Source organism: Myotis yumanensis, unplaced genomic scaffold (assembly GCF_028538775.1).
Source record: "Myotis yumanensis isolate MYYU_CA2020_CCGP unplaced genomic scaffold, mMyoYum1.0.hap1 SCAF_9, whole genome shotgun sequence".
In the NCBI taxonomy this organism is placed as follows: domain Eukaryota; kingdom Metazoa; phylum Chordata; class Mammalia; order Chiroptera; family Vespertilionidae; genus Myotis; species Myotis yumanensis.
Genome location: NW_027223760.1, coordinates 57,910,246 through 57,933,710, shown reverse-complemented (window position 1 = coordinate 57,933,710; position 23,465 = coordinate 57,910,246). Strand labels below are relative to the sequence as shown.

General features: G+C 38.5%; 1 protein-coding gene across 6 annotated transcripts in view; it reads right to left on the bottom strand.

Annotated features, from left to right (window-relative positions):
- HDAC9 (histone deacetylase 9) overlaps window positions 1-23,465 on the bottom strand; it is a 751,983-nt gene that overhangs the window by 630,032 nt on the left and 98,486 nt on the right. The window contains exon 1 of one of the 6 annotated variants that reach the window (XM_070424398.1): window positions 8,746-8,887. The exons of the other annotated variants lie outside the window; for them this stretch is intronic. Coding sequence (XP_070280499.1) covers window positions 8,746-8,761 — 16 coding nt within the window. The 5' untranslated portion in view covers window positions 8,762-8,887. Of the gene's footprint in view, window positions 1-8,745; window positions 8,888-23,465 lie in introns of those variants that run through there. 6 annotated transcript variants of the gene reach the window in all.

The window sequence follows — 23,465 nt, the reverse complement described above, 5'->3', positions numbered from 1 at the left end:
AAAGACAGGAAGGCAGAGAAAGCGTATGCAATCTAAACAAATTGACAGAAGATTTTAAAATAAATATAAGCAAAAAAGCAACAGAAAAGGTCAGAATGTTTCTTTCTCAATCCCACCATTACCCATGATGTTTCCCCAGACGTAATATCCCTTCTATCCCTACTTTTCTTCCTTTATGTGGCTTTAGCTTGAACTCTGAATGAATTTTCTCAAATATCCATCACTTGTTCTGCCATCTCAACAATGACTATATCCCTTCCTGGATATCTGGGGTTGCCCCAGAGAGCAAAGTCTTAGATGTCCTGCCCTACAGGGAAAGTCCAAGTCCCGATAATGAACAACATGGCACTCCCACCTTCCTGAAGGAAGGCACAGCATTCGATTTCATCTCACTCAGCGTGCGTCTCATCCCCTGCCCGCTTCTGTGCTTCTGTTCATAAAACTTCATTTCTACCCCCATGTTTAAAACACCATCATCTTGACCTTAGGCTCCTCCTTGATCCACAGATACAGAATTCTAAAACTGTCCACTTCTTTCTAATGGTGTCACTGTCCCACCCTTCGTGCGAGGCTCCCCGGTTACCTGCCTACATTTCTCAGTCACTGGGCTTGTTTTATTCTTTCCACCCTTCCCCTTGCCAGTTCATAGACACTTTTAAGCTGTGGTAAAACAGACAAATGAACAAAAAGCATGTAACATGATATCTACTCACTTAACCAATGTAATAGAATAGTATTGTTCACTATAAGCACAATGTTATACATCAAGATCTCCAGAACTTTTTCATTGTGTTTGACTCAAACTTTATACCCACTGAACAGCAACTTTCATTTCCCTCTCTCTTTAGGCCCCAGCAACCACCATTATTCTGCCTTTGTGTATGAGTTTGACTACTTTCGATACCTCATCTATGTTAAATCAGGCAGTGTTTGTCCTTCTGTGACTGGCTTATTCCACCTTCCATGGTAGGCAAACTGTGGCTCAAGAGCCACATGCAGCTCTTTGGCCCCTTGAGTGTGGCTCTTCCTAAGCCTTAGGAGTACCCTAATTAAGTTAATAAAAATGTACCTACCTATATAGTTTAAGTTTAAAAAATTTGGCTCTCAAAAGAAATTGCAATCATTGTACTGCTGATATTTGGCTCTGTTGACTAATGAGTTTGCTGACCACTGACCTAGGTTAACCAAGGTCAATCCTTGCTTTGGCACATGCTCAGATTTCCTTCCGGTTTATGGCTAAATCATATTCCAGTGGATATATACAATATTTTCTCTTTTTTTTGGGGGGGGGGTGTCACTCAAAAAGAAATAAAAAATATTTTTTTAATTTTTAAATTACAGTTGGCATAGAATATTATGTTAGTTTTTTTGTGTGCAACCCCATGATTAGACATTTATGTAACTTATGAGTGATCACCCCAATACATCTAGTACTTATTACCATATTATTGACTACATTCCCTATGCTGTACTTAACATCCCCATGACTATCCTGTAACTAGCAATTTGTACTTTTAAATCCTGTCACCTTTTTCACCCCCCTCAACCCCTCTCCCATCTGGCTACCATCAAAATGTCCTCTTATTCCATGTTTTCTTTACCCATTCAACTGTTGATAGACATCTAGGTTTTTTTCCACCTTCCGGCTACTATGAATTAAATATTGCAATTAACATGGGAATTCTCATATTTCTTCAAGATCCTGATTTCAATTATTTTGGATAAATACCCAGAAGTGGGACATATGGCAGTTCTATTTTTAATTTTTTGAGGACCCTCCATACTGTTTTTCATAGCAGCTGCACCATTTCAAATTTCTACCAATAGTTCACAAGGATTCCAGTTTTTTCCACTTCCTTGCCAATACTTGTTATTTCTGTTGTTTTTTATAATAACCATTTAACAAGCATAAGGTGACATATCATTGTGGTTTTGATTTGTATTTCCCTGATGATTAGCAACACTGAGCATCTTTTCATATACTTATTAGTCATTTATATGTCTTTGTTGTAGAAATATCCATTCAAGTCCTTTACCCAATTTAATTATATTATTTTATTTATTATTATTATTTTACTTTGCTATTGAGTTGTAGGAGTTCCTTGTATATTTTGGATATTCACCCCTTATCAGATATGTGATTTGCAAATATTTTCCCCTATTCTCTAGGTTGCCTTTTCACTCTGTTGAATATTTTCTTTGCTGTGCAGAAGCTGTTTAGTCTGATGTAGTCTCACGTGTCTATTTTTGCTTTTGTTGCCTATGCCTTTGGTGTTATATACACGAACTCATTGCCAACACTAATATTATGAAGTTTTCCCCTAGGAGTTTTATAGTTTCAGGCATTTCGTTTAAGTCTTGAATCTATTCTGAGTTTATTTTTATGGATGGTATAAGATAATGGTCTAATTTCATAGACAGACATTTTAAAAACTCTAATTTAATACCTTGCTTAGGTAAACATATATATGTAGTAAAACTTTAATACAAGTTAATGAAAAAATAAACAAAAGTTCAGAATTGTGTCTCCCCTGAAGGGGAGAGAGGATGGGCAGGGAGGCACACAGGCGGCCTCATTTTTAATAGTTAATTCCATTTTTAAGTTGGTTATGAGTAGCTAGGAACTTATTATATTCACACCTATACACACAATTTTAGATATGTAAACTAATTTACAATACAGTGAAAATAAAAGTGTTTATTTTTAAAGGAAGAGTTAGACTATTATGGGATTGTTTAAACCAATCTAATAAATTTTTTAAATTAATTTTAAATATTAAACTTCGCTGACATGCACTTTAGCACAGGAACTGAAAGTTTCCAGCTCTGATGTAGAAAGTCTAACATCCATTGGGTGGAGCACTGCCCTCTTTTTCTAACCATATAGAGATGAATTCTGTTGAAAATTGGTTCTGCAGAGGCGGTTTATAGGAAAGCACTTTACTTTTAATTTTCACTTATTTCTACCAAGTCTCAAGATGAAAAAAAATCCAAAGACTACTACCACATAAACCACTACTACCACATAAACGTATTGGTAGACAATGAAAAACACTGTGAGAGATCCCCACTCTCTTGCAGACCGACTCTCCTGAATAACTACTGTTGCTAATGGCTCCTAGCAGCTCGGAACAGCTCTGCATCATGTCAGGCTCAGTGCTTATTGACATTTCATGTCCAATAATTCTTTGTTATGGGAAGTTGTTCTGTGCATTGTAGACTATTTAGCAGCATCCCTGTTCCCTTCCCACTAGATTTAAAAATATCTCCAGACATTCGAACATCACCTAGAGATAAAAATGTCCCCAGTTGAGGACCACTATGTGAATGGCGCCCCAAAGAGTGCCCTCAGCAACTACCCAGAGGCCTTAATATGGGAAATACAAATATGGAGAAAGTGCTGATTTCAAGCTGTTTACACTATAGGAAACTAAATGTAGCCAAGCATAAATAGTTTATCACTATTTCCTTGAATATTATAGTTACATGAAAATAAAATAAGGACATTTATAAAGACTCACACTAGGAAACTAACATGACTCTTAAATAGTATTAGTTTACAACCATTTATTCAATTAGCCAATGGTAAAACTGTCAATATGTTAAAATGCAAAAACATTTTTTAAAAATTATATTTTCTACCGATTTATTATATGCCAATGAGCTCCGTGCTACCAAATCCCATAGTATTTTTTATAATTTATTAGATTTTTTTATCCTTACCTGAGGATGTGTTTTTATTGATTTTTAGAGAGACAGGAATGGAGAGATAGAGATAGAGATAGGGAGAGAGAGAGAGAGAGCAGGAGAGAAACACTGATGTGAGAGAGAAACATTGATCGGTTGCATCCCGCATGCTCCCTGACTGGGAATTGAACCGACAACCTAGGTATGTGCCCTTGACCAGGAATCGAACTCAGAACCTTTACAGTGTATGGGATGATGCTCCAACCAACTAAGCTATCTGGGCCAGGACGATAATTTATTAGCTTTTAATTAACATTGGAGATAGGTAATCACTCCCTTTCCCTGAATACTCTCTATTTTCTGGTTTTCCCTATGCTCTGGCCACTACTTATCCATCGCCTTTACTGACTGCTTCTCTGTACCCGACTTCCAAATTTTGGAGTTTCCCACGTTGAGCACTGGGCCTTCAGCTTTTCTCTTATCATCTTCCTAGTTGATCACATCTAATTTCATAGCTTCACATACCATCTACATGACATCAACTGCCTCCCTAACATATTCCCTTGAACATTTCAAAAGCATTTCAATTGAGATGCCCAAGCCTGCTCCTCTTCCAATTTCCCCCATAATCATGTAGGCAATCTCCCTAGACCCAGCTGCTCATGTCATAGGATCATGATTGGCACTTCCCTCGCCCTCATACCTAATTATTTTCTAAGTGTACTGATCACACAAGATCTCACAGCTCTGTCCACTGCTCTCACCTCACAGGCACCATTCAGCCCAGGCCACCATCGTTACTGGATCAGCCTACTATCAGCATTTACCAATCTAAGTGTCTGCTCTTGTTCCCTGAGAATCTAGCCTCTATTCTGCAACTAATTTAAAAATAGTATTCAGATCATGCAACTTCCTGTGTAAACTTTCAATCACTTCTGATTGCACTTAGAATAATATGCAACCTCCCTACCATGACCTACTGGGCCCGGCACAATCTGGACTCTGCTGCTGACACCTCTGAGCAACTTTCCCCTTCTTCCATGGTTTCGCCCATGCTGGCCTTTCCTCTCTTTCTCAGAGGAGCCAAACGCTTTACCACTTTGGCACATATGCAGTTCCCGGTGACTAGAAGGGTCTCTCTGTGGCATTCTGGCTCATCTTCAAGTGAACTTTGGAGAGAGACTTTCCCTGATGGCCCAAATGCATCCATGCCTTGCTACATTAATATTAACATAGGTAAATCATGTCATATAATTCACAGCACCCCTATGAGCTCAGTATTATCTTACAGGTGAAAAAAAATCAAGCTTAATAAGGCTAGTAAAATACCCCCAAACACAGAGTAATAGGATTTGAACCACAGCGCTCTAACCTCAGAACCTGGGTTCTTACCCACACACACACACTGCCTTTCCCATGTAGTTAGTCCAGTGAAGCCAGAATATATTTTATGAACAGCAGCTTCACTGACTTCATGCAACTTTGCTTCACCCACTAGCCTAATGGGTGAGCTTTCTGAGGGTAGCACTGTGATGACTGATCTCTGAATCTCTAGGGTAGATACTAAAAAATGGTGACTAAATGGTTAAAAGAAAAAAAGAGAGAGAGAGAGCTCACCTCAAAAAAAATAATACTATATTTATTCAAGACTTTTAATAAAACATTTAAGCAGTGACAAAAGTTAAGGATTAGGAGAGAAAGGGTGGATTTGGAAGTGTGAGGGCATGGCATTCAGTCATCGGGAGGATCACCAAGCCCATCAGAAATGACACTAGTCCCAAAGCAGGGGACCTGACCCGCTAAATGGCACTTCTGAACCTGTCTCTAACCACAGACGAATACGGATATTTCCAACCTTAAATCCTACTTTAAAGTTATGAATGATGTGTTCTGAGGAGATAAAGACCTTAGACACACACACACACACACACCACAAAACAAAACAATAAACAAACAAATTCCAAATCAGAGGCGTTGGAAGATCTGGGGGGCGGGGGGGGGTATGGTTTGTAATCGTCAATACTAAATAGCCTCTTTGTTTCCTCAATGTTGAAGGATGTAAGGGTGCCTTATAACGATGAACCTTCCCACTGTATTGTCCCCGGCAGCCTCAACTCCACCTATCTCCTCCCTTCTCTGCAAAAAGATAGCAGCATTTCAAATCTCTTCCAATGTTCTTATAAGTAAACTTGTCTGATCCTATCAAGATGACAAAACTACTGTAGCCAAGGAAGGAAAGATAACGATGAAAGATTGGGGATCGTATCAGATTGCCTGATAGGAGAAGTCAATCATTTTATATATGATGTTTTCACTTTTAGCTGGTTATTCCAGACAGTGTCCCTTTGAGTTAAGGAAAAAAAAATTGTAAAGCACCATTACTCCACTGGGGAGGGGGTGGGTATTCTCCAAAATTGTGAAATTCACCTCTCCCTTCATTCACACATTTGGTTCTATTTTTACAGTTGTAGCAGCAATCTAAGAGAAAAAGCCCTGAAAGTCAATCCCAGGTTTCTACAATATCTGACTGCATGTCCCAGTTCTTTCCAGCACCTCCCAGAAGATTCAGCCCACTTTAATTTCAGCAGCACATCCGTGTTTATCATTTATTTTACAATAGCACTGCATGTTCTTGAAAATTGACTTAGATGAATTTCACCCATCGTGCACAAAAACTCAAGGGAGACAAATGGCCTTAAAAGCAAAATCCACCACTGAGGCAGAGTTAATCTACTAAAAAGCATTTCTTGTTTTTTTACCCTCTCAGTTCAATATTTGCGTCATTAGAGTGGTAACTCTACCCCCAGCCCACCAGCCTCTGTATTTGTCAAGATGCATGACAAATTTCCAGCTTATAATTAGCCATTATGAGAATTCACTGTGGGAAAGCTATTGCTAGACAAAAGCTTTTCCATTCAGTTTGCTTTAAAGGAATATTGGTGACTTTCACCTTCACATGTATGAATTTCACATGTATGAATAAATTGACTAGTTATGGACAAATGCTCTAAGAAGTGGTTACATCAAACAGACCTGGAACAAAATACTGGTTCTCTCCTATTAGCTGGATAACCAAAGTAAATTGTTTAATCTCTTCATGCCCCAGTTTCCCTCCCAAAATGAAGATATGAACAGTAAGTGTCACATTGGGATATTAGGTTGATGAAATGAGAACATCACCCAGTGCAGCACCAGGCACGTAGTAAATGCACAGTAAACAGCAGCCATTCGTATTTTTATTTATACGAAAGAGAAGTCATAAACGAGGGAAGGGCCTCACCTCTCCACCTGCCATCTTCAGAAATGTGCCATCTTCATTACTAAGGGAAAAAAAATCAAAAATATCTGGGCAACTTGTGCTCCTGGAAGGCTAAGGCAAGGCTGGAGACCTCTCTGTCTCTGAGAGGAAAGGACAAGAGCCTGGCTGTGAGGCAGCCTGCCAGGCCCAGCTGGTTTGCCTAAACCCAACAACAGTCCATGTTCCCTTTACCCCCTGCCCCAGGGATGACAGGAGCTCATGACTCTTCCCTCAGATCAACTACTCCTTGATCTGTGAGCTGAGACAGATTCCTACTCCCTCCTGCTCAAAGGGAGAGGGTGGACAGAGGAGCTCTGACACTGTTTTCAGGGAGAGTTAACTGGGCACTGGTGGGGAAGAGCAGGAGCAGGGCGTTTGTAGGGGCCCAGGAGCAAGTAAGACATTACAGTGGAGACTTTTCTAGCCTCACATCATCAGGTAAATAATCAGGAGAAAAACAATGGTCAGAAGAAAACCAAGTGTGCACCAACACAGGTTTGGCTTTCTGTTGAAAAACATCTCATCTTCACTATCACTCTAATAACTTCAGCGAACAGTTCTGTGGCTAACCTACAGTGAACGCCCTGTTCTGGGCAATATGCAAAGTCTTTATAGACACGGTCTCATTGATTCCTACCCTTGAACCATCAGGATTGTTATTATCTTCATTTTCAAGTGAGGGAAAACTGAGGCATAGAAGAGTTAGGAAACTTCCACAGGGACACTGGATTGCAATGGAAACAAAATTTGACCCCAAAGAGTCTGGCTCCCTAGTCCACAATCTTAACTACTATCCTCAAGTCCCACTCACACTGGTAAAATAACCATTGGAAACCCAGTTGAATGTTCTGTAACAATATTTCTCTTAAACTGTATTACTGAACTGGTATGAGCCTTTATGAGATTCTAGGCCTCTTCATTCAATGTTCACAATGGGTCCATTTCGAATATTGTGATTCAACTAGAGCGAGGGAGGATGCCCCAGAGGCGTGGATGAAATAGCGTGAGCCCCTAGTTTGAAGCTGTGTGATGGGTCCCTGTGAAATCTATACAATGTTCACGCTACTTCTGTTTGTGTTTGAGATTTTCAACAACATAAAGTTACAACCAATAAAAACTTCAATCACAAAGATCACTGAAGATCTTAAGCTGTTTCAAGATCCAGAGGGACATTCTGGGTCAAATAAGTCAGTGCCTTGGCTGGCAAGTCTAGCCTAGATTATGAGAACTGAGAGTGTAGACATATTTTTTCACAAATTTTCCTAATATGCCCAGTTAGTGTGGCTCAGTGGTTGAACATCAACCTATGAACCAGGAGGTCAGGGTTCAATTTCTGGTCAGTGCACATGCCCAGGTTGCAGGCTTGATCCCTAGTGTGGGGAGTGCAGGAGGCAGCCAATCAATGATTCTCTGTCATCATTGATGTTTCTACCTCTTTCTCCCTCTCCCTTCCTCTCTGAAATCAATGAAAATATATTTTTTAAGTTAAAAACAAAAAAACTTTCCTAATACAAAAACCCTCCCTGCAAAATGTCTTGATCTTGTCTATCTGGAACAATAAAGACATTCCCAGAGTCACTCTAATGTTGTTGAAACTACTGCTATTGACTGCAAAACCTTTTGCTTCCCTCCTCCTTACAGGTTTATCTTTCCACAGCCTATAAATTACTAGACTATTTGCATAATCAAACTTTAAAATTTCCACTCCAGTATCCTTTTCACGTTTCTTTCTCTTAACAAATCAAAAGAAAGAAACTTACCCGTTCTGTTGTGCATTCCTTCTTGGCCAGAGTGTGCTATGGTTTTGAAAAGCAGCCCAGTCCTTCTGAACTTTTCTGTATCCGTTATAATATTAAAGAGCCACCAGGAAGGGAAGTGGTTAGTCAACTTGCTAATTTTATCAGTCCCTCCCTCTGGTTAAATAGTACCTGATGCTACAAACACAAAATCAGTTTTCCAGCTCAGTTTCCTGCTACAGCACAACTTTATAAAAAAGGCATAACTTGAGGGGAGAGTGACAATATCTAGGTCATAAGCATGAGGCAGTTAATGAATGAACATTTTATTACTATTAATAAGAAGCCTGATAGACTACAGAAGTCAGCGATTCAACAAAATGAGGAGGAGTAGGAGGAGAGAGAATGTCTGTCAACTGCATACTCTAAGCAAACTCAGTCAGTTGGGTGGAAGGGGAGTGATTTTTAATGCAATCAGAGGACGTGTGGGAAGTAGCTGGTGTTTCGTTTGTTGATAAATGATTCTGCCCTGGAATGGAGCCAGTTTACCAAATATAGAAACTTCCACAACTTGGGGCCCTGGTTCTGACCATTCTCTTCCTCTGAAGGTTAGCAATGAAAACAGAGGACAGTGTGGCAGATATGTGCCTCTGTTGAGGGAAAAATAACATCCTCTAAAGAAGCTAGGGGCCACTTGTTTTCTAGATGTAAAGATCTGAAATAAACAAGAAGAAAGTACTGAGCCTAAGACAGATGTTACAGAGATAAAGTACTTTTGATATGTTGATACAACTGCAAAAGACTGCAACACACAAAACACTGTCACCCCAGAACCCTACATTCTTCAGTTTTCTGAGCTATTTGAATGGGTGGCATTTTGGATTAAATCTAGAGTAATCACTTTGGAGGGAGTCTCCCACCATATCTAAGGATTATGACACGAAGGAAAAGAATGTTTGAAACCAAACCATCACCGGAGGCTCATTAACTCTTGCCTCTGATTGGCTAAGAAAACGTCCCTTCAGAGCAATTTTTATTTATTCACATGTGATGATGGTGTTGCCAAAAGACTTAAATTTGGTAAACTGAGGCAGGTTAAGGAAACTAGAAATTGACTACTGTCACCCTTCCCTTCCTAGTACTCCCACCCCCCCCCACCCCCGCCCACTCAATAGTCCTCACTAATAAATGAGTAAAGGGAAAACTTTGGAGAGCTACTGCATGTGTTTTCTATCTCCACACATTTGTTTTCTAATTAGAACTAAGAAAATGCGGTGTACTAAAGGGAAATACAGGCGATGCTTTACTCTGACATCCCACCTCCAATTTCTCTTGAAAAGCAACAAGTACATAGATATCGGCCCTCAAGATCACGTCTTTATATTTGTCTGAGTTTACGATGAGACCAAATACCTAAAATCAATACTTCACATGCATGACTAAATTGCTTCAGTCCCTCTCACTCACATCTGTAGCTTCGAAGCTTCAAGGAAGGAAGAGGAAAAGATAGATTCCAGAGCAGAAAGAAGGGGAGAAAAAAATAAAGAAAGAACTACACACCTTCTCTCCTTCTCTAAAGCCTCCCCAGACTCCTACGCTCAGGACACCTCCTCAGCCTCCTCCAGAAGCCTTTCTCCTCCACCTAGCATGCCAACGTGCCTCTCTCTGAAGCCCTAGAGCACATTTCTTTCTCCTCTAAGTCCAGCCATCAATTAGTTCTACAGAATGTCATTCTAGAAGACTGTGTGCCTCTTTAGAAGTTATATATGTCCTCTATGCTCACCTAGAAGGTTAAACTTATCAAGCACAACACCCACATATTTTTTTAATCCTCAACTGAGAATATATTTTATTGATTTTTAGAGAGGCTGGGAAAGAGCGAGAGAGAGGGAAAGAGAGAGAAACATCAATCAGTTGCCCCTGCACACACCCTGACCAGTGATCAAACCTTCATTCTGGGTATGTGCCCTGACCAGGAATTGAACCTTCAACCTTTTGGTGTATGGGACAGTGTTCCAACCGACTAAGCCACCTGGCTAGGGCCAAAGCCCCACTTTTAAAACAAGTACTTTGCAATGTCTTTATTGCTAACCTGAAATGAAACATATAGATTCAAAATCCAACCTCTATACAGTATTTTTTAATTAATAAATTGCTCCCACACATGGGTATTCACAGATGTAAGAGATCCTCCAATGTTTGTCCTACTATCAATAAGTAAGCATGGATTGAAGAGAAGTAATAAGAAGCTAGTCCTTACAAGAAGAGTAGGAAAGTGAAAGACTGGAGGGTGAGTGGACATCAGAATACAATCTAGTGCTGCAATCAGAATCAACCAGACTTATAAGTACATGATAAAATAAAAGAAGAATACGATTAACTGAAGTCCAGATAACATGCTAAGGCAAACCACAGACTACAGTCAGAGAGAGAACATGAAGAATGATAAATATTCTCACATAGGAACTGGTAAGATTTTAAAGGCGTATCAACTTTCCTTTTTTCTATATTCAACAAAGGAACTTCAAACACACACTGATAATGCTGTGTGTGTTGGTTACTCAGGTACCATGAGTTATGTTGTTGTCGGTGACATGGTTTTCCAAATGGTGGACAATTAATTTACAGTAAAGTGTCAATAATAAAACATGAAATCACATGGTAGTCGCAAAACTTGAAAATCCAGTGTACACTACATTGAATAAAAACAATTTTTATATGTGCAACAGATTTTGTTTCCAGGCTCAAATAATTATAAACAGGTATTTCACCCACATGAATATCCAAAGACATATCTGAAAATGCAGGACATGAGAAAAATTCTTCCAGGTACAGCCCTGTCCCTCACATTACAAGACCCCTCATCTCCATGAGACTGGCCCACTAAAGACCAGCAGCAACCTCCAAAGCATTGTAGCATCCCGAAAACATACCCACAGATTCCCAGCCCTTGCCTGAGGAGCCAGTGCAGCAGTGGCTTTGAAAACCACTACCCTAGACAAGCCAGTAGCCGTGCAAGCTCAGCTGGCTTCGGGAGTCAGGCAGGACAGTGGAGGAGCGAAGGAGGCTGCGCTGAAGGCAGAGTGCAGGCTCAGCGAGGGCGGCCACCACCCGCAGCCACCACGGGCTCCTGCTCACTATGCCAGGCCCATTAGGAGCAGTGCAGAGCTTCCCAGTTTTCAAGAGAAAGTAGACATCTGGATTTTTTATGTGAAATCTCCTTTTTCAAAAGATCGGCAAACACATTTCAGACCATAACAATGTGTCTGCAGGTTGACATGATCTAGGTCAGCGGTTCTCAACCTGTGGGTCGCGACCGCTTTGGGGGTCGAATGACCCTTTCAGGGGGTCGCCTAAGATCATCGGAAAACACATATATAATTACATATTGTTTTTGTGATGAATCACTATGCTTTAATTATGTTCAATTAGTAACAATGAAAATACATCCAGCATATCAGATATTTACATGACAATTCATAACAGTAGCAAAATTACAGTTATGAAGTAGCAACGAAAATAATTTTATGGTTGGGGGTCACCACAACATGAGGAACTATATTAAAGAGTCATGGCATTAGGAAGATTGAGAATCACTGATCTAGGTGCTAGTTGCTAAAAAAGTGTAAGGTCATTTATAGAATATGTAATGTCAAAGACAGGATGCTCAATGTAACAAGCAGATGACCAAGTACTTTGATCCATTTTGTAAAAATAAGTATATGGGGAGTATACAGAATAGATTCTGGAGTGCCAGTCAACATGCTAACAAGAATTCTCTAGTAACAAGCCTAACAGACACAGACTCATAGATAGAGGGCAGGCAGACAGCTTGGCGGGGGAGGGGGGGGGGGTGATTGGGGAGGGAGAAGGGATTAAGCAAAGAAGTAAAAAAGAAAAAACTCATGGACTCAGACAACAGAGTGGTAATGGGGAGGGGATGGAAAAGGGTTTAGGGGGGATAAATGGTGATGGAAAAAGTAAAATGAAGGAAAAAAACAGTTTGCAGGACTGGAAAAATCTATATTGATGCATATATTTTTTTCATTTAACTTTTCAATACTTTGTAATTTTTCCAAAATGAACACGTAAAGTTTTACAGTAAGAAATAAGAAATAGAAGAAATACTTAAGTTTTTGAAAATTAAAGAATGGTAGTTGTGCAAACCTCTCTGAGCACATTCAGAATGGGCCACAGTTAAAATGGACAAACACTGAAGTTCCTCTCAAATGGTCCACTCTGTTCCATGGCCAGCACTGGGTAAAGACCAGATCTAGCCTGGCCGGTGTGGCTCAGTGGGTGAGCGGCAATCTATGAACCAAGAGGTCACCGTTCAATTCCCAATCAGGGCACATGTCCAGGTTGTGGGCTCGATCCCCAGTGTGGGGCGTGCAGGAGGCAGCTAATCATGTTTCTTTCTCATCACTGATGTTTCTATCCCTCTCTCCCTCTCCCTTCCTCTCTGAAATCAATAAAAATTTAAAATAAAAATTTTTTTTAAAAAGACCAGATGTAAAAATTAGGCTGTCTGCAAGATGGAATACGGATGTACTCAAGTAATTGGATTTATTATCTTGTGTTCCAGATATATTGGTCATTATTTCATCCCCTTTATTAGATAGTCAGACCACAGGCAGGATCTAAGACTGAATGCATAATACAGAAAGCACTCTAATTGTGTGTCCATTAAAAGAGACTGAGGGCTTTAAAAAAGGTAAAAAGTAGATTTCCCTCTGAGCTAAATAATAATAATAAAGTTAACCTTTAAAATAAAGACCCTGTAATAATTTAATCACCCTTTTCCTATTTACAAAATTAATATTAGAAGCTGAGTCATGCTGGAAATCAATAAAATTATTTTATTAACTTCCTCTAAAGTTTAATAAATACTTTATAAAACCTCTCTTCTTATAATCCAGTCTTATCCTTCAATCTGCTGAAGAATTGGATCACACTTTACTCCTATAAAAACTTAATTTCACCCAAATTAGAAATATTTAATTAGAAATGTTTCAAAGCTGATTCTTCCAGGCACCAAACATAACATCCTGTTAAAATAAGCTAACAGCTTTTAAAAATCATACAAAATAGAACCTTAAAAATACACATGTATACACATTAAAAATTCTGTAATTACTAGTGATTTTTTGGAATTTATAAAAATGTACCAACAGACTGACTGTGTAGAAGGGAACTGTTAGAATCATAGTAATTAGTGTGGAAACTCTGATACACTATTTGGGAATGGTACCTTCCTTGTTAGGACATACAATAATGCTAGTGTTTACTTCGAAAAGAAACTCACTCTTTCTCCAATATTAGTCTATATGCTGATGGGAGCTTGAGCCCCTAAATATGTTTTCAAGTTTATTCATTTCAATTCTGCAGAATGGGAACATTATACAGATGTGAACTAAATCTTTCCTTTCAATTGTATATTTCAATTTTGATGATAAAAGCAGATGTTTGCAGTTTTGAAAGTTGCTAGTTTGACACTGTTGGGGAACCCCAGGTGAACAGCAAAATTACCAACTGCCCAGAATAAAAGGAGCCATGAAAATCTCATAAGCATAGTATCATGCAGCACGTCTTTCAAAGGAAACAATCCCAAATGTAGTCTCTTTATACTGATTAATCTTGCTGCTAAGGTGATTATTTTTAGCCAAGATCTTGCTTATTGACATATATTCCAATACATTTTTAAAAACTGAGATTGGATAAGTTCTTTATAAATTTTGGACAGTAATGCCTTATCAGATGTATTAGTGAATATGTTCTCCCATTAAGTGGTTGTCTTTTCATTTTGTTGATGGTTTCCTTTGCTATGCAAAACCTTTTTTTTGTTTGTTTGATAAAATCCCATTTGATTCATTTTTTTCTTTTGTTTCTGTTGTCCAAGGAGTTAGATCAGAAAAAAAATACTGTTATGAGAAATGTCTGAAATTTTACTGCATATGTTTTCTTCTAGTATTTTTATGGTTTTAATTCTAACATTTAATCTTTGATCCATTTTGAATTTATTCTTGTATATAGTGTAAGAGGGTGGTCTAGTATCATTTTTTGCACATATCTGTCCAATTTTCCTAACACCATTTACTGAATAGACTATCTTTACCCCATTGTATGTTTTTGCCTCCATTGTCAAATATTAATTGACCATAAGGGCAGTGGATTTATTTCTGGGCTATCTAGCATGTCCCATTGATCTTATATGTCTGTTTTTATGCCAGTACCATGCTGTTTTTTGTGTGTGTGTTCTTTTTGCTAATCCTCACCTGAGAATATTTTTTTCATTGATTTTTAGGGAAAGTGGAAGGCAGAAAAGAAGGGAGAGAGAAAGAGAGAGAGAGAGAGAGAGAGAGAGAGAGAGAGGCTTCGATGTGAGAGGGTCAAATCGACTGGTTGACTCCTACACGTGCCCTGACTGGGGTTGGAGATCAAATCTACAGCCCAGCTAAATGCCCTTGACTAGGAATCGAACCCATGACACTTGGGTGCACAGGCTGATGCTCTAACTACTGAGCTATACTGGCCAGGGCAGTACCATGCTGTTTTGATTACTAGGGCCTTATAGTATAGTTTTATATCAGGTAGTGTGATTCCTCCAACTTTGTTTTTCTTTTCCAAGATTGCTGAGAGCTTATATAACACCAAAAAAAAAAATCAATCCTATTAAAAAATGGACAAAGGACCCAAATAGACATTTTCCAAAGAGAACATATACATGGCCAATAGATATATGAAAAGATGCTCAACATCACTAATCATCAGATAAATGCAAATTAAAACCACAATGAGATATCACTTCACACCTGTCAGAATAGCTATCTTCAATACATCAACATGCAAGTGTTGGTGAGGATATAGAGAAAAGGGAACTCTTGTGCACTGCTGGTGAGAATGCAGATTGGTTCAGCCACTGTGGAAAGCATATGGAGTTACCTCAAAAAATTAAAAATGGAACTTCCTCATAACCCAGCAATTCCACTTCTGGAAATACATGGGTGGGCATAAGTAGGCTTATAGTTGTTCATACAGAAAAAGACTTGCAGACTACGATAACTGCAGTAGCTTTATTAACTCAAAAAAATGTTACTCACAACTATAAACCTACTTTTGACCACCCCTATATATGTGAAGAAAACTGAAACACTAATTGGAAAGAATATATGTAGCCCTGTGTTCATTGCAGCATTATTTACATTAGCCAAGATTTGGAAGCAGCCCAAGTGCCCATCAGGAGATGAGTGGGTAAAAAAGCTGTGGCACATTTACACAATGGAATACTACTTGGCCACAAAAAAGACTACCTTTTGCAGCAGCATGAATGGACCTGGAGAATATTATGCTAAGGGAAATAAGCCAGTCAGATAAAGACAAAAATCATATCATTTCACTTATACGCGGACTACAATGAACAAGACAAACTCACAAAATAGCAACAGACTCATAGATAGAGAACAGACTGACAGCTGTCAGAGGAGAGGGTGTAAGGGGCTCATTGAAAAAGGTGAAGGGATTAGCCAAAAAAATCCTCATAGACAGACAATATAAGGACTGCCCGAGAGGTAAAGTTTAAGAATAATAATGATGTAGAACTCTCACTTATTCCCCTAAGAAGCAAGATGTTTTTATTTTTCATCACTAGGGTGTCTTGGGCATCATTTTGGGATTTTCCTGAGAAATATCCATAATATACTGCCACTCACTAACTATAAAGCCTTGGGGACATTATTAAATGTTCTGCCCCTTATTTTCTCATTTGTAAAATGTGGCTGACAACGTCCATTTCATTGAGTACTGTGAACATTAAATAAGGTCAATTCTAGAAAGGGCCTGCACCCAATGACTAGCATATTGTAAATGGTCAAAAATTGATAACTACAATTATAATCATAAACAATATTGAAAGAGTCTTCTCTCCATTCTGAGAGGAATATTATGACGTGTGTGTGTGTGTGTTCTTTCAATATTTCTTAAGGTTGCTGTAGGCTCATTTTTGGCCCTTTTTCTAAAAGCTTTATTATATGTTTTTAAAAATTCTTTTAAGATCTATACTCCTCCTGAATGAGAATAAAAAATGTACTTAGTTTCACACAAACAATTGTTCAACAGAAGCCCCTTCAATTTTTAATTACTCCCGCTTCCCTCTCCAAGTTCACTGTTATTCACTGACTTTTTTTTATCTTAAAAGCCCGTCAGGGTACATTATTTATGTTATATTCAATAAGGAGAAAGAGAAGAAAAGGAATCTTATTCAGGACACTAACTCTAACCTTGAAATGTTATTTTCTGAACATTTGTTCTGCTCACTGAGCAAATTTTAGTCTCCAAGTCAGATGTCTAAATACAGTGCTTGAGCTCGGCTCAAAGGCTAAAAATATAGACTTCGGCACAAGGTGACAGTTACAAAGGAAGGTGTTTAGAATACGGTGCAATAGAAGCTAAGGTAATTGAGCATTAGCTAGAAGGATTTTTTCATCTACACTGGAGCTCTGGAGTCAATCCTAGGCTGTTGTCCTTTGAAATACATTTTACTTGAAAAGAGAGTCAATTAAGTGGTTTCCTGAAACCCTTCACCAGGTCCTCAATTTTCATCATTTGAAGACTGCAAGTCACAGAAGCCTTTGTCAGTCCCTCTCTCTTAGAGTACGTCTAAAAGTGTATTCCACAAAGCATACTATGTCTGAGTAGTGAGTAAGACTGGCCATCCAATATTTTCTTCTCTTGAGAAAAAGCTATTAATAGAAAGCAACGAATAGTTACGCTCGCTGATACCACTGAAAGCACGGCCAGCATATAGAAAGTTTATTACCCTCCAGCACACATATCCTTAGTAGCTCTTCACCTGATCCTATATTGAACTCATAGACAAAGCTCTGTTCTTGAATCTGACACAGTCTCCCTCACACACACCTTCCCCAAGTAAAGCATCATGACTGGGATGGAAAGAGCAAAGTAAAACAAAGGCCAGAACTCTGTTTTCTAATGACTTGTGAAATCCATTTAATTTTTAAAATTGTATGTCTTTATAAGAAACTGGAAATGATAACGCTGAATGAAGAAAGGGAGATTAGGATACATAATATAAATTTTGATGCGCTCATAGCAAATATTGCCTGAATGAGTAGATTAATGAAAGGAATCATAACAATATTAGACAATCTCAATAGGTTATTGTATTATCCCAATCCCCTCTTATCCCCTCTTTAAATATTTATTACATGTAAGTTTCATGAGGCTATCCTGTCTCTTTTAATACTTTATCTCCAATGCCTAGAAACATACCCTACAGAGGTTGTTTCTTAACAAATATTTGCTGAATGAATAAATTTTCTTTCTATTTCCTTTATAATTTTTCAGTCATTTTTATGGTAATGCAAAATTATTTTCCTAAACCTCTGAGAATTCTCCTTTCAAGACTCAGAATTCCCCTTTAAACATTAGACAGAGGATATAAGTGAAAAATGTAGTCATAATTCCTTAATAAAAATTTCATGTAAAAATATTTGGCCAATTTACACATAGAATGTGAATTAAGCCTTTGAGAAAACTATTTTCTAGACAGTATCTGTCCTTATGAAATAGATAAAATGTAAACATACATACTGAGTATATATTTGACCAATTTTTTGCTTCATGCTCATCATGATATCACGGAGTAGAAAAGATCAGAACAGGAAAATTTCCCTAATCATTTCATTTGTTCTGATACCATAATAATCAGGATTGCCTACATGTTTACTTTTTAGTAAAAACAAGGGTAAAATTGGTGGTTTGAAAGCCAAGTAGGCAGGCAGCGAGATGAAGTAGCTAACATAGATAGGGACCAAAAAAAGTGTAAAGTTTAAAGTAGGTTCCCAACCAGATTGCATTGGGTCAAGAATGTTTAATTAAAAGCAAGTTGCTACATTCAAAAATGTCTTTAAAATAAACTTTGTGCATTGAAATTTCTTTCTTTTTGCAGTGGTGTAGTTGTGCTTTATTATATAGGGACTTAAATCGTATACATGCCTGAAATTGAACTTCAGTATCTTTCAAATTTATTTCTAAAATGACATAAAGTTTACTTAAAAATTCCCCAACATCTACATCTAGATTTTTGAGTTTTCAGATATGAAATATCAGAATAGAATACCTCCTTCCATAGAAAAGGCAGCTCTTGTTATGGGGTTAAAAGTTCAATAGAAAAAAAATCATTTTTCTTTCTCAAGTTACCAAACACCTCTTCATACCTCTTTCAAAGTGACCTTTTAAAATGGAATGTGAAATGCATAAAAAATTATGTCTCTCCATATATGCACATGTTCACAATATCCTGAGGCATTACTTTAGCAGAAAAATTCCTGATGGTTTCAATTCAATTTAAAACAAACAAAAAAAATGCTTAAGAAATAACTGCATCGTATAGAATTTTAAGTACTTCTCTTTAACCATGCTACATAAAAGGCATATCTAAATTTAGACATATGTAGATAAACATACTATCCCAAAAAAACCCTAGACCACAGAAGTTCTAGGGGAAAGTCTGTATTATATTAAACATGAGACTCCATTTCCTTGTTTTGAATTATTGGTGCTGCTGTGGCAACAGCACAATAGAGAACTTTGTTGCACTGTCAGCAGAGCTATTTATATTATTTACCCTCTTCCCTGGGAGTTCTTCCTCTACTAAGTTCTTCCATGATTTTAATAAAGCAGTCCATTCAAAGCTTTTAAAAATATCATTGCTAAATGTGAACAAACAAAAGTTACCTTTGAACTGTTCAGAGCAAACATTCTAGACATGAAACGAATCTCTTGAAGTGTTTTAAAGTAAATGAAAACCCATTTCACAGATCATAGAGTTCTGAAATAAAAAGGTAATTCCTACAACTGAAAGAAGTGTCATATGATTTCTAAATGTTCTGAAAATTTACCAAAACATCCAGAAATGGGAAAGAGCTAGTTAAGTAACAATTCAAATGCTTCAAAGGATAAGAGATTTCCACACAAGAAAAGTTTAAGATTGCATTCCTTCCTGATTGTAGGATGAAGTAAGTGCGGTGGAAAAAGACTGTTAACTAGTCGCATAAAGGTACACATTATTTAAAATTTTAATAGGTACCCTCTGAAACATGTGGATTAACCAAGCAAAGAGATGCATTAATCAGTTTGATTTAAACTGGAAACATGTTAAACTATAACTATAATCATTTCTTTCAACGAGTAAGTTGGCTAACTACTTAGTTGGATCAAAGGTGGGATTTTTCAATAAGACCTTTTGAACACAGTAACTAAAATTAATTCCCATATTTGGAAGTTAACCAAGACAGTTGACAGAAGGTGTTAGAAAGTGAGAAAATAAGGGAGGAAAAATAACTATCCAGGGAGTCTTCTCAAATGATCGAGAAATGTTGGAGGTCGGGGTACTACAAGACAAGATATTGGAGACAGGCAGAAGGTATCAGAATAGAAGAAAAGGACTACACATTCTATGGATAAATGGAAATTCCACTTTTCCAGTTTCATCTGTTGTTTTCCCCAAACGCCTTCTACTCTGTGTATAAGAAACTTCTAGTTTTGCACTAAAGTGGCCAAGACTTTGAGGTCTCCCACCCATCAGCACCGTGTCCCCCTGCCTGCCCTGTCTCCCCTCTTTTCTTGCTGGCACAGTCACATTCACTTTTTTAGGCTGGAATCAACTGTATTCTCTGTCAGCTTGCTCACTGTCCCCCACTCAAGCAGAGCTTGCCACTGCTTCTTTAACATCATAGGCCATCATTCTTACTCCTGCCTGTGTGTTTATATCTTGTCATTACAAAGGTGTTTTACTCAGTTCTCACACGAAACCTGGGCATCCTCTAGAAGATTCATGCATTTATCCTTACACCTCCATTTTGGTTTTTAAGAATTGTGCTGTGGCCCAGCCGGCGTGGTTCAGTGGTTGAGCGTAGAACTAAGAACCAGGAGGTCACGGTTCGATTCCTGGTCAGGGCACATGCCCAGATTGTGGGCTCGATCCCCAGTGTGGGGTGTGCAGGAGGCAGCTGATCAATGATTCTCTCTCATCACTGATGTTTCTATATTCTCTCCCTCTCCCTTCCTCTCTGAAGTCAATAAAAAAAGGAAAAAAAGAGAGAATTGTGCTGTGATAACTGAATGACTGGTGGTAATAGTATCAAAATGAATTTAAAATAAATAATGAAAACGACAACATGTTTCAAAAATTACCATGTTCCCCCATGTTTTAAAATGTTGTTTGCTCATATAGTAAATGCGAGAAGAAATTTAGGGTATAGAATAAAAGTGATAAGGGTACAAAAAGAAAAATTTAGGAGAAAAAGAGAAGCCATTTTTGTCACTGTTCACTATGATTACAAACAAACTTATTTAGTCAATGTTCTTGTATTAAAATTTTTTGTAGTGAATATTATATAGGCTAAAATGAATAAGCATTATTTCTAGTTTTATATGTGGATCATGAATAAAAGGAAATTGGATAAGCTGTCAATCCAACTATTCATTATTTCATAATGAAATGTAACACCAGCCCCTTCCTATGGAAGAAAAAAATCACATGTTCTTTCCTATTAAAGCCCATGCCCTCTAGAGGTGCTCTGTCAGGTTGAGGAATGGCATGTCGGGAGACACAGTATGCTGGGAGACAGATGTCCCCATTCAAAATGCATGTACAGTGATTAATCACAACTCAGAACATTCCTGAAAACTCAAAAGCCTCACTTAAAAAACAATTACAGAAAGACATGTTAAAATAATATCAAGAAGCTGATACCTGCTGAATGTATTACCCAATAAATTCTAAAGAATATTTGTAGAATAGGAGAGGATTTTGTGTTTTGCTAGGTTCCATATAAGAATTTAAAATGTATTGCTAGAGGAAATACTGTGCCAAGATCCACACCTGCTCTTAGGTGAGCTTTTCCTTGCTTTATCCTCCTTTGATATGAGCTCTCTATTCAATATACACGCCTAACCTATTATTAATTCCATTTCTAGTTTCATAAAGAATGTAGTGCTTATCACTCTTTTAAAAAAAAAATATTTTATTGATTTTTTACAGAGAGGAGAGGAGAGGGATAGAGAGTTAGAAACACCGATGAATGTTGGGGTCCAACCCCAGGAGGTCCAGGGGTTCCCAAAAGTTTGGACTGAGTCGGCGAAGAAGGAATGACACGGAGACAGCGTTCAGACGATCAGCAGCCTAGCCAGGTTCTCTAGCCAGGTTCTCCAGCCAGGTTCGGTCTTTATTGTCCTGTTACATCTGTATTTATACTAGTTGACTTTAATCCTATCCATTCTATTTCAAAGGTTAGGGCGTTTGTTAATCTAGTTCTGTTGAGTTTAATCCTGTCTAGGTTAATCTCTGTGTTCCATTATAAGGGCTATTCCAAGGTCACTGCTCTACTGATAAGCTACAAGGAAGTGACTGAAGGAGATTATCCTACCCAGTAAAGGTTATGTCCTCCCAGCCTCGCTGCTTGCCTTCCCTGGGACTGCCCTGTGTTGGTGGATCTCCAGGGGTATAGGCTTTGGTGCTTTCCCTGGTGGGCAGACCCCTGGGGATGTGGGCCCAACAAGTCCCAAATTTATTGCCAACAGTCTTAGTCCAAGTTCTTCATAAGTAGTACATGGTATTTCTGTAACACTAGGGGGATTTACTGATTTATTCTCTTCCTCAGTCCTGTTAATCCCTAACCTGGGGAAACAACCTTTCTCGGGGAGGTGGTCCTGTTTAAAACATATAGCGCTAAGAGGGGGAGCAAACATATGCCATATACGCCAAGTCCCTTGAAACATAAGCTGTGCAGATATTTCTTCCCTGCAGTGACTGTGTCAAGCAGCAAGGATGGACCGGCTTCCAGCAGATGAAAGAGAAACATTGATCAGCTGCCTCCTGCACATTCCCTACTGGGTATGTGCCCGCAACCAAGGTACATGCCCTTGACCGGAATCAAATCTGGGACCCTTGAGTCTGCAGGCCGACGCTCTATCCACTGAGCCAAACCGGTTAGGGTTGCGTATCATTCTTAATCATGTCTTTGATTTTATTTCCTATGTATGTAACCTTAAATAATACATAGTTTGTGCAAACATATTTTTGAGATTTCTCCACGATTTCATATATCTATGTCTATGTCTATATATGCTTCGTTCATTCATTATCAAAGCCACATAATATTCCATTCATGAATATACCTCAAATTATCCATTTTTCTATTGACGGATATTTAGTTTGATTCCAGTTTTTCAGTATTATAAACAACTAATGGCCTGGTGCATGGATTCGTGCACATTGAAAGGAAATTAATTAGAAGGTGGCCAGCGGGGCAGGGCAGGACTGGGCTGGATGGGCCTGACACGCCCTGGAGCCAACTCCCTGTGGTCCCTCCCTGGCCGCTGCCACAGTCACAACAGCTCAGCAGTAAACCAGATTCCGGGCGACAGTGCCCCAGCAACAGCATAACACACAGTCAAAGGTGGAATCATGCAGCCCTGTGAGGAGCCTGACTCCCTCCTCTCTGGTTCCGGTTGCGTCACTGGAGAACCGCAACCGCCAAGTCACTGCAGTTTGGCAGCTCCTGTGTTGAGTGTCTGCTCCCTGGTGGTCAGTGTGCATCATATCTACCAGCCGGTCAGACGGTCAGATGGTCACTTAGCCTTTTATATATTAGATGTGGCAAGAAACATTGCTTTACGAGTCTTCTTGTGTACACATGAGAGAGTATCTCTATGAGATTATA